This window comes from Salmo salar, chromosome 26, assembly GCF_965601325.2.
Source record: "Salmo salar chromosome 26, fSalSal1, whole genome shotgun sequence".
NCBI classification, from domain to species: domain Eukaryota; kingdom Metazoa; phylum Chordata; class Actinopteri; order Salmoniformes; family Salmonidae; genus Salmo; species Salmo salar.
In genome coordinates this window covers 24,408,843-24,424,449 of record NC_138316.1, presented here as the reverse complement: position 1 = coordinate 24,424,449, position 15,607 = coordinate 24,408,843, and the positions used below count along the sequence as shown (strand labels likewise).

The window sequence follows — 15,607 nt, the reverse complement described above, 5'->3', positions numbered from 1 at the left end:
ACGCTGAATCAACATTGAAAGTCGCACCTATGTAGGCAAACAACATTCCTGTGAGATAAAAAAGTATGCGGTAGAACAGGAAGGGTCAACTTAATAGGGACCCCATTACCCAAAGGCCATAATACTAGGACTGTTTATTAGTTTTACCCAGCTCCAGGCACTGTATACTTGCTGCCAAGTCATCAAAAAGGAACTCTGAGCTCACAGAAAGTGGGTCCTATGTGTGACATAATTAGACCAGGGACAGTAAAATACCTATTAATATAATATAATAATATAATAGTCAAATAATTAAGCAAATGTATTTTCTTTTTTATGTAAACATTTCTCAAACATAGTGTTGTTAGGGAACTTCTCTTTACTAGCCTATATAGTCAATAAAACAGTAAACATATGTTGCTCAACTGTGTGCTCCACCCTGGAAAGTTAATCCTGAGTCATTTCTCCCACTCTATTCAACATGTTTTAATATTACACTTACTTTTTCATAAAGGTTCCAACCTACCTCAATCTAACCTTTAGTTACACTTAACATTAAGCTGTCACCCATAAGTCATCACAGTTTGTTTGAGTTATTCAGAGTGCTCATCAACTTGCATTGTATAATATTACTTCTATATGCTGAATTGAGTTTACTCTCAACCTCAATCTATTTACCCAGAGCTTGTGTAATAATGGTCCTATACAAAAACCAAGTATAGCTATGACGATAGAGCAGCCAAATACGCAACCCAGAGCTGCTAAAATCATCAAACATTGTTGAAGCCTTTGGGTAAGGTGGAGCCGCACACAGCCTCTGGCAAGACATGGGTGGGGATGGGTGGGGAAGGATGGATAGGCTATTCAGTCAGTGAAGGCTTTGTTTGGAAAGAAACCACCTGGGGTGTAGACACAAGAGCATATGCCTTAGCCTAGGCAGTGTGAAAGACATTTAAAGGCTGGGCCAATTATCAGTCATAAATCAGTCAATAGCATTTTGGAAGAGCGCCCTAGGTACGGTAGTGAGGTTTGAGCTCTGTATGAATTCCAGATTGACCACTATAAATATTCCATTGTCCAATGTAAAGATGTGTCAGATACAAAAAGTACTAACCTACAAACCTGCAACAGATTCAACCCTATAGCAGATTAATGTAGACAATCATATGCAGATATGATCATTTCACACATAGGTCGGCTCTATCAGCAATGGATGATAAAAAAAAAAGTTACATGATTGACCTCATAAAAAAAGGCAATTCTTCCACAAATGTTGATCAACTGACGGTACAATATTTAATGTGTTACATTCATGGCAGGAAAACCACTAAACCCAAGCAGGATTTGGCTTGACAGAACTGCCAAAATGAAGGAAACACCAACATAAAGTGTCTTAATTGGGCGTTAGAACATAAAAACTTCAATGCGCCTCAGCATAAATTCTACAGGTGTCTGGAACTCTATAGGAGGGATGCAACAACATTCTTCCATGACAAATTCCATCATTTGTTGTTTTGTTGATGGCGGTGGAAAGCACTGTCTCAGGCTCCGCTCCAGAATATCCCATAGGTGTTCCATTGGGTTGAGATCTGGTGACTGAAACACACACACACACACACACACACACACACACACACACACACACACACACACACACACACACACACACACACACACACACACACACACACACACACACACACACACACACACACACACACACACACACACACACACACACACATGACCATGCTAAACATGATGGAATGTTAATTGCTTAATTAACTCAGGAACCACATCTGTGTGGAAGCACCTGCATTTCAATTTGTATCCCTCATTTACTCAAGTGATTCCTTTATTTTGGCAGTTACATGTACATCGGTGGTAAAATAAGTTAGTATCAATGTAAAATGAAATATAGAAAGGCATGCAGGTATAGCAAACTTGTTTAATGGGTTTTTAGTCAAATGTGAACTTTCTGGTCATTTAGTGTGATATTTTACATGTTGTAAAAAAAATGGCACATCTTTATGTTGAGACACGTAACATATTGACGTTTTTAAAATGTATGCTTAAAGTGAGGGTTTGAAGGTATGTCTAATCTTAACAATAACTATAAGCCTTAAAGGACAACCATCAATTAAATAGGGAACGTTTGACAAAAAAGTTAAAAAAGTTACATTTTCAAACATGAATTTGGAAAACATAGATATGCTATGAAATATAAACAATGTTAATATGTTACTAAAGCTAAGTTAATTTTGCAACAGCATGGGCTGTATGTGCTATATACAAACTAGTTATTCCTGTTGAGTTTAAAAACACCCCAAAAAGAATAGGTTGATACTGTTGATAGACTTAGTGGCATATGAGAAAGCTGAAGTGATTAACGTTATAATAGTTGTGAAATAATACTTACAATAGTTGTGCAAAAATGCACATTAGTGTGTTAAAATTATTTTTTAATTATTTTCAATTTAATATATATATATTTTTAATCAGGATGCAGTTCCTGGATCAGCTCGGTGAGTCACACTAGCCCATGAAAACTAACTATGAATACAATTAGCCCGATCGCTCCTTTGAGCAACAGCAGAGAGACAAATGTTTGCATTTGGACAATGTGTGCTCAAGATACTGAGCCAATAGAGTGGATTAATGTATTATTAATCCGCTATACATTGGCTGAATTTTTGATGGCTGTGGAGATACACCATTTTGTTCTATCAAACCTCACTACTTATTTATTATGAATGTATCTGTAATTATACATTAAAATATACATTACATAAAGAAAAAAACATGTATTGTGTTGTGGACACCAGGAGGAGTATCTGCTGCATTTGGGATAATGGGGATCCTAATACAATACCAAATATCAAAAGCTCAAACCACTGGAGTGGAGATGCTGCCTGAGATAGATACTGAATGATGAAGGAAGACACCTCTCCCTGTAAAAAAGGAAATAACATAAGACTATTAAGTAACTTCTCTTGTGCAATATAGATGTGTAGGTCTATAATAAAGGACATTATGAACCCCCTGAGTTTATAATAACAATAGGGGTACACAACTAGTCCCAATAATAGAATACTTAATGAAAATAGCTAAATCTGTATGTAAATGCTCATGCACTAAAAAACCTGATAAGACAGAACATTCAAGTCTTAAAGTCGTCATTGAGTCATGTTTAACCTGTGGCCCCACCTTTGTGTTAACCTTTAAGGTCCCTCCTCAAATACAGGTGGTTATAAAAACCAGATCCATCCTAAGCACCTCTCTCATATCACCTGTGTAGGACCTGTTCACGACCCACAGGATCACCATGGGGACAACCAAGAATACACCGATATGGAGGCTGATATGCCTGGCACTACTGATCAAATCAACACAAACAGGTTGGTAGAATATTCATTCATTTGCCTAAATCAGAAACTGTTCTGATTATTACTATAATATAATTATTCTACATTTTTAAAAGTCTGACAAATCTGTAAAATCTACATATTATTTCATAAATCAGACTGATTGTTAATTACAAATAGTAAATATTCAGGACAACGCCAAATGATTACGATTATTGACACTCAGCAGGTCGATAGGTTTTAAAAGTAACCACAAGTTTAGTATGATTAGGTCACTTTCAGATTTGATAACATACACTATATATTTTATGTAAAATCTCATTATGTAAAAGAAATCATGTGTTAGCTATTCAGAAATGTACTAACACACAGAAAAGGGATTACATGTATTATACATGCATTTGAAAACATTCAACAGTAGGCATACAGTAGCAGTTTTTACTCAATCAGTAATAACGGTTTTCCTTTTTTCTCATTTACTACGATCATATGATTACATTATTCATTTACGTTTTCATCCTAGTTCTGTTCCTTATACACATTTGTTAATGAGATTGTTTCTGTCTAAATTTGAAAATGTTACACATTTGTGGTGAAAAACCTGAAAATCTGTAGAAATCATTATCATTTGTGATTGTTATCATGAGTGGTTGTAGCATAGTTTATAGTGTTATAAATACATAAATGCACTCCCCACAATGGGTGTGTTTAATACAATTTTTGATTGGGAATGAAAACAAGAACAGAATACAGACAAAAACTCAAATGTATATTGTTAAAATAATAGTTGTGGTAAGTATGTCTGATATTACTCAAATAATACTGACAGGAAAAATGTGATGCCTAAATATGTAAAATAGGAACTGAACTGTCATCGGAATTCAATGTGTTTAGTTTACAAAGCAGATGACACTTGATTAAGGAATCTTCAGACCCGTTGCATGTGTCGGATGACCTGTCAGCCAGGGCTGAGTATTCCGCAATTCATAGAACATCAAAGTAGTTCAGGCACAAAAGATTAACCCTCAAACATTGATTTTAAAATTGTTATCCCCTTGCAGCTGTTTGACTCAATTGTCAAGTGAAATGAAGTGCCACATTAACCATGCAGCTTTTGGTAAACTAGGGTCTCGATTCAATCCCTATCGTCGTACTTGAAATGTGAAAGTAATTTCCAATTGAGCCGACATATGCAGTGTTTACCATGAACGCAAACTCTGCGAACGCAGGAACATTCCCATTAAAATTCAATTGCACGATAGCGCTTAACTTTGGCGATACGGATTGAATTGAGCCTTAGGTTCGCCGTAAATATTGAATGGGTCACATCATGCTTCAAATGTCCCTTCGTCTGGACATACTGCTGTGCAAATCAAATACACTTCTAAAAGCGTAATGCAACAATCTATATCTGCAGTTATTGAACTCCATCCGGAATGTACATATAATATTTTAAAATACTCATGAATTGCTTTTATTACAGTGAGCCCCACCACAAGTGTAACAATCATCCCGACAATGATCACAACGATACCCACACTTTCAGGTAAATGACTGACAGAATGCACACTGAATAAATGACTGGGTATCCATCAATACGCTAAGAAGGAACTAACATTTGTATTCCTTGTCCCTCAGGATTGAATGCCTCACACAATGACCAGGTCTGCAGCACATGGGGTAACTACCACTTCAAGACCTTCGATGGGGACTTTTTCCAGCTCCCCTCCACCTGCAACCATGTTGTGACCTCACTGTGTAAGAGCAGCTATGAGGCTTTCAACATCCAGATGAGGCGGCAGGTCGTGGACAACCAGCCCACCATTAGCAAGATTACCATGAAGCTGGATGGTGTAGTGGTGGAGCTATCCAAGGGTGTTGTTGTGGTCAATGGGCAGACGTGAGTTTCCCTGTCATTTGACTGATACGCCATTCAGCAAGCACCTCTCTTGAGGATTTTATGTGCTACATTCCGGAATTTAATAATAATTATAATCATAATGTATTGGATGACCTTTAAACATCTTCTTCCTCCTGAAGGGTGACCCTGCCGTTCAGCTTGTCTGGAGTCAGCATCGTGAAGACTACATCCAATGTGAAGGTCGTAGCCAAACTGGGGCTGGTTGCTGTTTGGAACAAGGATGACTCCCTAATGGTAAAATACCTGCTTTTCTAATTTTCCTCTTCAATGGTTGATTAGTTAATAATATTACATTTTTCTTTAGATTAAAAGCATATCAACTTTGCCTTCAATGGCAATGATCAACAGTTGATTGTGAGTGAGAGACACCTGTTTTTTGCTGCTCCTTGTCTCATGTGGGTTGAAGCACTGTCTACTCCCCTCCTAAAATATTAATATTGAAAGGCAGAATTAGCTGAAGAACGAGGATGAATTAAACAGGATCTGTAAAGATGTATAGGCTATACACACACAGGCCAATGTTCCAATGTTTATTTGATGAAGTGTTTGCAAATATTTGTAGATTCGAATTACATTTTCTGTCACTCCCTAATATAAGACAAACAAATTGATAGGTTATAAACATGGAGGATAGCCAAGACTGAACACGTGAATGGTGCTGAACAGGATGAGATTTTGTGGACAAAACACATTGTATCTGGTCATTCTACAGATTGAAATGAACGAGAAGTACAGAAACCAGACCTGCGGACTCTGTGGTGACTTCAATGAAGTCCAAACATATAACGAGTTCATCATCAATGGTAAAATAATTTCAGAAATGTCCAAAACTGAAATGTAAATACATTACGTATTGTAGGTGGAAAAGCTAATTGTCAATGTTTGTGTTGTTGCAGGTGGGGAACTCTCTAGCTCTGACTATGGAAACCTCTGGAAACTGGATGGCCCTCTGGAAGTCTGTGAGGAGCCTACGCTAACTTCTGTGGAGAGTTGTGGAGATGAGGTATCAAATTCAAACCATAGAAGAAGAATACAAAATAATGTTAATAGAAGTTAGAAATGGCAATTATTCCATGTGATCCAACAAATGTTTTCTATATGGTAACCTTTTGTGGTTTGTCTCTGTAGGAATTTTGTCAGCAGCTGTTCTCCAGTGCAGCTTTCAGTAGCTGTGCTAATTATTTGGACGTGGACTCCTTCAGCAAGACCTGCCATGCAGACCTGTGCCACTGTGATAACAGCACCAACTCCTTCTGCCTGTGCAACACCATCTCAGAGTACTCCCGTCAGTGTGTTCATGCAGGGGGGAAGCCCCAGCAATGGAGGACTGAACAGTTCTGCTGTAAGCATGCAGATACTCTTCAATATGCCCACCAAACACTTAATGATCATGTTCACAATCTATTTTAAGGAAACAGTTAATCACAATGTTTATTTTCTCAGATAAGACATGCCCCTACAACATGGAGTACCAGGAGTGTGGAAGCCCCTGTGTTGACACCTGCTCCAACCCAGAGGCCAGCCAGTTGTGTGGAGACCACTGTACAGACGGCTGCTTCTGTCCTCTAGGTACCACACAGGTTCAAATCTGTTGTACAAGTTAACCTTAAGCACATCCTGAAAACACCACACCTTTACCCATTATGCCTTTTATGTCAATGCGTGCAAAAGTCTTTGATAATGAAATAAGTAAATATTGGATGTTTCACTCAGTTACTTTCTCGAGTCAATGAAGTTCTCTGTGTAAAGAACACATTAGAATAACTTAAATCTACTTAATTCTGCCTGATCTCTCACCAAATAGGTACTGTTTTTGATGATGTCAGCAACAGTGGCTGCATTCCAATGAGTGAATGCCTCTGTGTCCACATTGGACAAGTATACAAATCTGGAGAGTCTTACACCAGCAACTGTAAAGAATGGTAGGCCAAGTACATCATCTGATTTAAACATCACATATCCCATGCCTCATTTTCATGAATCATGCCAAAATCTACATTGGGACTATAGAAACTGTATCATAAATATTTATAAATACTGTATGAATGCAGTTGTGAGATGAGCCTGTAAATGTTCCCTTTAGCACCTGTGGTGGTGGTCAGTGGGCCTGTACAGACAAGGACTGTCCTGGGACCTGCTCTGTGGAGGGAGGATCCCACATCAACACCTATGATGGGAAAGCCTACACCTTCCATGGGGACTGCTCGTACATTCTGACCAAGGTCAGTGCATGTGGTGCAGTATAGCAAAGCAATAGAAGCAAGTAGAAACTCTTCATACGTTTTCAGTGCAAACTAAGGTGAAAAGGTGAGGTAAAATAGCTTTTCCTCAAGCCATATGTTGACGTAGAAATGGGTCCAAACGAGTCACTCTCGTTTCATGTTTTTGCCTTCAAACTCATCCTTGTTTTCTTTTAGCAATGCAATGGAACTGAATTCACCGTGCTGGGAGACATTGTGAAGTGTGGGTTGACTGACACTCAGACCTGTATGAGGGCTGTTACCCTAGCCCTCTCCAGCAGATCCACCGTAAGGCAACTCTCCAAATATGTTTCAGAGAAAATAACACAATTAACTCATTTCCAAACAAAACCACTTCTTGAAGATAATTATACTGGCTTGCAAATAAATGTCCCTAAACCTTTTTGACTACACACACAATAACCTTCTTTAAAACTGCCCTGATTTGGCAATTATTGCCAGGCTGTTTGCAATCTTTTAAAATGCTCATGCATGGTAATGTTTGTGTCTAGAGGGGATTGTTCAATAAACATATATGAACCAATTAGAATTTTATAGAATCCATTATCTTATCTAATTCACAGGTCATCCGAGTCCAGTCATGTGGAAGTGTTTTTGTAAATCAGATTATTTCTCAGCTCCCGCTCTATACAGGTGAGATAATCCATTGTAATGCCAAATTAAATTGTAGTGTGGATCAGTGCATGAACTCCATATCATTTATATTCACTAGATGAAGCCTTAATGGTGTCCCTCTATTTATTTAATGTATTGCAGCTGAAGTGACCGTCTTCAAGCCCTCCTCATTCTACATTGTTATCCAGACAACTCTTGGAGTTCAACTTCAGATCCAGCTTTCACCAGTTATGCAGATGTACATAACTACCATCTCATCCTACAAAGGAACAACCTGTGGTATGCTTCAGATTCATCCACCAGTTTCATACCTTTTTCTTCAGTATCTCTATTAATACAAATCTAATAACATCATATGGCTTCAATTATTTTCCACAGGCCTTTGCGGAAACTACAATGACGTTCAGGCAGATGAGTTCAGAGTCATCAGTGGATTGGTGGAGGGCACAGCTGTAGCTTTTGCCAACACATGGAAGACCATGTCGAGCTGCCCTGATGTCAAGACTAGCTTTGAAAACCCTTGCAGTTTGAGCATCGAAAATGGTACGTATTTAATAAGCCTACAGATTAATCACTTGTTGAATGATTATAACACATATATGCGTATGTGGAAATGATGATTGTCTTTTTCACAGAGAAATATGCCCAGCACTGGTGTTCCATGTTATCAGATCCTAAAGGAGTGTTCTCCCCTTGCCATTCTGAAATAAGACCTGACACCTACCAAACCGTAAGTTAGTTAAGAAGGATACGATCGCAAAGTAAAACCATTAAACTCTTATGTGATGAGGTTATAGTCTTGACACACTTTGACTCTTTTTCCAACAGAACTGTATGTATGACAGCTGTAACTGTGAGAAGAGTGAGGACTGCATGTGTGCTGCCGTCTCCTCTTATGTCCATGCTTGTGCTGCCAAGGGTATCCAGCTCAGCGGCTGGAGAGACACTATCTGCAGTGAGTAGGCCGCACGGCACCATGGAGACCTCTCGCAATGTGTCATTATAATGAGTGCTGAAAATTGATTAGAATAGAATGATTTTACTGAAACAACAACAGTAGTTACAAAGTACAAATAACCTGAAGAAATAACTGCACAAATACAAAGATATAAGGAAACCAATATCTTGCTAATACTACTCATATCTAATGACTTTTCTCAGATAAATTCGCCACCTGTCCCAGTCAAACAGTTTATACCTACAACATGACCAGTTGCGGACGCACCTGCCGCTCCCTGAGCATGACAGACCAATCTTGCCAGGTGAAGTTCGTTCCGGTGGACGGCTGTGGCTGTGCAGAGGGCACCTACATGGACGAGGCTGGCCAGTGTGTTGCCCCCACCAACTGTCCCTGCTATGACAAGGGCTCGGTGGTCCCTGCAGGAGAGACTATCAGCAGAGACGGTGCCACCTGGTAAGCACCTCCCTCATACATATAAAGCTAGGAGACCAAAATAAATACAAATGAAACTTCATGGATATATTCATAACTGTGTATTAAATTATGTCATAATGATATTTGCTGTTAATTTGATTATCTTACTAACTATAACTATTAATACTGTAACTATTTTATAGTACTTGCAGACAAGGGACACTGAGTTGCACTGGGGGAGCAAGACTATTTAGTAAGTTTTATGATCTTTTATTACAATTTATTAATTTAATTTATTTATTTATTAATAAAATATATGGCTCAATATGATTTAACCCTTTACATGCATCCTTCACAAAACAGGTACACTTGATATGAACCAAGAGGATTCAAGCAATTCATGTAAGACAATGTGATTAATTATGATGATGAATGTGGATATTTCTGGATATATGATAATTATATTCTGCTTGTTTGAGAATTGAAAATAGTTTTTATTACTTGTATTCTCATATATCCTCAGTATGCACACTGCCAATGGTTTTCTTCAACTGCTCAACTGCACCTCCAGGAGCTTCAGGTTCTGAGTGTCAGAAGAGCTGCAAAACTCTGGATATGACCTGTGTGAGTCCCTCATTCAGTCTCAATGGGATTGTCACATACTGTCACTATTATACTGAGTTTTGTGTTGACTGAACATAAACTTTTGAGAATCTCAATTATGTCAAATACCCACCCCCCTCCTCCCCCGGTGTACAAAAACATAGTCCATATCTCTTTAATTTGCCATGACTTATGTATGCATTTTGTTAAATCCCTTTAGATCAGCACAGAGTGCACATCAGGTTGTATGTGCCCCACCGGACTGGTGTCTGATGGGAACGGAGACTGCATCAAGGAGGAACTTTGTCCTTGTTCTCACAATGGAGCTACTTACCAAGCTGGAGAGACTCTTAAGGTTGACTGCAATACATGGTATGCCTGTTTTGTGTCTTACACCTCAGGGGGGAGAAAACATAAAGAACACAGACTTACAAATAACGAAAAAAATGTCAGGCAATTTTTGTGACATTATGTGTGTGTTGTTCACAGTACTTGCAAGGACAGACAATGGCAGTGTACCACACATCTTTGTGATGGAGTTTGTGCAATCTACGGAGAGGGTCACTATATCACCTTTGATGAGAAAAGGTTCAACTTTAATGGAAACTGTGAATACACTCTCATTCAGGTTTGTGTCTCTTTATTTGGTAGAATTGTATCAGCATTGAAAAGTGTGAATTTTAAACATATTAAGAATATTTTCCTTTCGCACAGGACTACTGTGGCAATACTAATGGCAGTGGCAGCTTCAGAGTTCTCACTGAGAACGTTCCTTGTGGAACTAAAGGCACCACCTGCTCCAAGACCATCAAGCTCTTCCTGGGGGTAATGAGCAACTTGACTTCACACAATACTGTACATTCCATCCCTCGTGTAAAGAACAATCAACAAATCATCAACCAAACATCAAGTTGAGATCCGATTTCAGACCAAGTTATGTATGAAAACATATTTTCCTTCTTCAGACCAGTGAGCTCCTATTGGCAGATGGGACCGCTCAAGTTGTCAGGAGTACTCCAGAAGAGCAGTTTCCTAAACAGATCAGCCTTCTGGGGAATTATCTGGTTATTGAAGTCAAAAGTGGTCTAATCCTCATGTGGGACAAGAAGACCAGTCTTTTTATCAAGCTGAGTCCACAATACCAGGTACATTAAGATACTCTGATGAAGAAATGAGTTCAGGATTCAGTCAAAACTGATATTACCGAGACTTTTGTATAACCCTGCCAAGTCAATCATTTTAATTCATGATCTCTTTTCTTCAGGGGCAAGTGTGTGGTCTGTGTGGAAACTATGATGGCAACGCAAACAATGACTTCACCACTAGAGCCCAGGCGACAGTTGTTGATCCGGTGGAATTTGGAAACAGCTGGAAAGTTTCATCAAGCTGCCCAAGTGTATCCGCTGTAGTGCACCCATGTACCTCCAACCCGTACAGAGCGTCTTGGGCCCAGAAACAATGCAGCATCATTAAGAGCGATGTCTTCACAGCCTGCCAGAACCAGGTATGGATATGTTCAACTAGGATATACTACTAGTAAGATATGTGGATTTGTCTTTTGAGGACAAAGAAATGTACTTCACCGTGCAACTTCTGTATATCTTACAACACATTGCTGTGCTTTTAAGGTGGACCCCTCTCCTTACTACGATGCTTGTGTGAGAGACTCATGTGCTTGTGACAGTGGTGGAGACTGTGAGTGCTTCTGTACAGCAGTGGCAGCTTATGCAAAGGCCTGCAATGAAGCTGGAGCATGCGTAGCCTGGAGAACCCCTCGAATTTGCCGTAAGTTTCTTCACAATCAACAGTGAAGTCTGAGCTGACTAAAATCAAGGTTGAATTGAAAAATGTTTAATTCTGGTCTGGAACGTGATTTTCAACTACATTAAGGCGCTTGTCAATTCAATTCTGGACCAGGTTGACACATTATCATATAGGACAGTTTATCATGGAAAGGGATCATTGTTCTAGTTCAATTAATGAAAACGTTTTTGTCCACCATATTTTGTCCACCACATACAGCACTGTTCTGTGATTACTACAACCCCACTGGAGAATGTGAGTGGCACTACAAGGCATGTGGAGCTCAGTGTATGAAGACCTGCAGAAACCCTTCCGGAGACTGTTCTAGTTTAATTCCAGCATTGGAAGGTAGGGATATGACCGTCTAACTCATATTTTGTCTCACGTGGATATGACTTCTGAATAACAACTGTAATTGAAACTGACCCCAACAATGGTTATAAATAAACATGCTGTGTGACTGAGAAGGCTCAGGCTACATTTACACTGACTACTGTTATCCTTAACAACACTTGACCTTTTGTAACCTCTTGGCTATTGTGCTAATTACAGGCTGCTATCCTAACTGTCCTGCGGCACAACCTTACTTCAATGAGGAGACAATGAAGTGTGTGGAGAGGGAACAATGTGGCTGTTATGACTATGAAGGAAACCAGTACACCAATGGACAGAATCTTCCGGCACAAAACTGTGAAACATGGTATGTTAAAATCATTCAATTCACAGTACCTGTGCTATTTCAGAGCATATTCTGAATGTTCTAACTGTGAAAGTATTAGGTTTTCTGTATTGCATTAATTTTAAGGAAGAGGGTGGTAAGGGGTTTGTCTAAGATGGGAAGGTCATGCTAGTTTTTCCATAGTGATGCCAATTATGGCTATATGGCAATCTGAAAACTTGCCTTGCTCCCTATGCATTTCACAACTTACAGTACTTTATTACCAAGCCCTGACTAGTTATACCTTTGTAATTGTATTTTGAACAAAACATTTATATCTATATCATTTGAAACTGGGACTAATTAAAACATTTAAATAATTGTTCTTCTTTTAAAGCACCTGCACAATGACTGGAGTGAGTTGTAGTTATAATGTAAATGGTAAGGATGACATCATCAAATAAAAGTAAAATATTTAGCAATGACCAAAGTAACATTGATTGAATATAATTTAAAATACTTTTTATTGCAGATTGTACATGCTTGTATAATGGTAAACAACACCCATATGGAGAAACCCTCTACAATACAACAGATGGGATTGGTAACTGCATTGTTGCTGTTTGCGCCGCGAACGGAACCATTACCAGGAACATTTCCCCTTGTCAAGTGACCACAACTCCAGTACCAACTACAACCTCCCCTCTGACCACAACAACTGTCCATGCAACTACAACACAGGCCTCTACGACAACACTAAAGCCCACAACTGTCTTCCACTTCTCAACACCTGGTAAGCAGAGAAACTCTTAAATGATTAAAGGGCAGCCCAATTTTTGCTAAATACCATATTGATAAATGGAAATCTTGATGGAACTTAATAGCAATTTGTATTTAAGATGGTAGTAGAGGTCTTGTCGGGTCCAAAACGTTGGACCTGGAATCGAATGGACCCGAGAACAATCAGACCCGGACCTGAATGGACACGATCATTTTAAATAAATGGGGACATGGACCCGAACAGACCTGAGAACAATCAGACCCAAACACGAATGGACCCGACAACAACCAGACCTAGACCTGACCCATACACTAACTGGTCCAGGTCTAGACCAGGCCTGATTGGACCCGAGTGACAAACGAATTATATTTATCAGCCAAGATGCTCTTCTGGTTAATTAATAGGTCTTTATATTTTGTCTAGGCCTTCTATAAGTCAATAAATTCCCCATATTAGCGTAAAATAAATATGGAACAGGCTATGCAGCGCTGTGGTCGGGTCCATTCAGGTCCACTCAGGTCAATCAGCTGTAAGACCCGATGACAATCAAATATGACTCGACCCGGACCCGAAGGAAAAGTTTGAATTTTGGACCCGTACCAGCTCGGGCCCCTGGTGGGGTCTCGGGTATTCGGGTTCGGGTGGACCCTACTGTAGGTGGTAGTGATGAGCTTAATTCATATTGACGATATGTTCAAATTGAATATGAATGATAAGTATTGTGAATACGAGCTATTTGTTAAATTAAAATGTTATTATTCTAGCCAAGTAAACTAAAGATATATCTTTTTTAAAAACAGAACCAACATCTACTTCAACTTGGTCTTCCACAACAATGGAGTTGACACCTAAAATCACCACAAGTTCATCATTAAATCCTTCAACTACATCATCAGGATCAAGTACAGTCACAATTCCCAACCCGACAACTGTAACTACAACAACTGTGGTACCCTCAACAAGTGGAGAAGTAGCTACATCGACCACAGCTGAGACTTCAACAAAGGAAGACACCACAAATGAGACGATCACATCTACAAAGCCACCTAAAGTAGTCACCACTGGTATCGCAACAACGACATCACATGTCACCACCAAACCTTCAGTGACATCGATTGAGTCAATTACAAAAACACTACCTTACTTTACAGGTACATTGTGGCCTTTAACATCAACAACAAAGCCCTCAACAACAACAGAATCAGTCATCACAGGTGGAATATTGACAACAGAACCTCACTCCCAAATTACCAATACAACTACATCTGGGATATTCACACACACCACAGCATCATTATCTACAACTGAAAATGTTGAAGCCTCTACCTCAACATCACAGCCCTCAACTTCAATCACAACTACAAAGGTACACACAACAACTGCAGAGGAAACTACATATACTACCACTGAAAATTCCACACAGCCGCCTAAGATTGTCACCGCTGGCCCAACAACCACTTCCACCACAGTAATTGTTGAAACCTCTACCTCAACATCACAGTCCACAACAAGAGTTGAAGAAACAACAGGGCCAGTTGTCATTACTTCCAATCCCACGACTTCAACCACAACAACAAAGGCACCCACTACCACCACCGAGGTAATTACACCTACCACAGGTGGAACTACAACAGTTGAAGAAACCACAATTGAGACAAGTCCATCTACGTCCACAATGGCACCTAAAGTTGTCACCACTGGCCCAACAACCACTTCTACCACTGTAATTGTTGAAACCTCTACCTCAACATCACAGCCCACAACAACAGGTGAAGAAACAACAGAGCCAGTTGGCATTACTTCCAATCCCACGACTTCAACCACAACAACTGCGGAGGTAATTTCACCAACCACAGGTGGAACTACAAATGTTGAAGAAACCACAATAGAGACAAGTCCATCTACATCCACAATGGCACCTAAAGTTGTCACCACTGGCCCAACAACCACTTCTACCACTGTAATTGTTGAAACCTCTACCTCAACATCACAGCCCACAACAACAGGTGAAGAAACAACAGAGCCAGTTGGCATTACTTCCAGTCCCACGACTTCAACCACAACAACTGCAGAAGTAATTACACCAACCACAGGTGGAACTACAAAAGTTGAAGAAACCACAAGAGAGACTATTACATCTACATCCACAATGCCAACTAAAGAACTCACCACTGGCCCAACAACCACTTCCACCACTGTAATTGTTGAAACCTCTGCCTCAACATCACAGCCCACAACAACAGGTG

General features: G+C 39.5%; 1 protein-coding gene across 1 annotated transcript; it reads left to right on the top strand.

Moving 5' to 3' along the window:
* The first annotated feature begins 3,256 nt into the window (after positions 1 to 3,256).
* On the top strand, positions 3,257 to 14,809 carry LOC106562293 (mucin-5AC). Its single transcript, XM_082969540.1, is given in 32 exon segments — positions 3,257 to 3,377; positions 4,828 to 4,890; positions 4,983 to 5,244; positions 5,385 to 5,499; positions 5,978 to 6,068; positions 6,162 to 6,268; positions 6,394 to 6,607; positions 6,709 to 6,834; positions 7,070 to 7,187; positions 7,349 to 7,487; positions 7,683 to 7,793; positions 8,090 to 8,159; positions 8,283 to 8,420; positions 8,520 to 8,684; positions 8,777 to 8,871; positions 8,970 to 9,096; positions 9,303 to 9,555; positions 9,720 to 9,769; positions 9,880 to 9,918; positions 10,040 to 10,140; positions 10,340 to 10,491; positions 10,609 to 10,747; positions 10,834 to 10,944; positions 11,085 to 11,264; positions 11,384 to 11,623; positions 11,748 to 11,904; positions 12,142 to 12,270; positions 12,475 to 12,622; positions 12,978 to 13,021; positions 13,113 to 13,373; positions 14,162 to 14,620; positions 14,623 to 14,809. Coding segments are annotated over 32 exon segments (4,524 nt in total). The 5' UTR covers positions 3,257 to 3,304; the 3' UTR covers positions 14,670 to 14,809.
* The last annotated feature ends 798 nt before the right edge of the window (positions 14,810 to 15,607 follow it).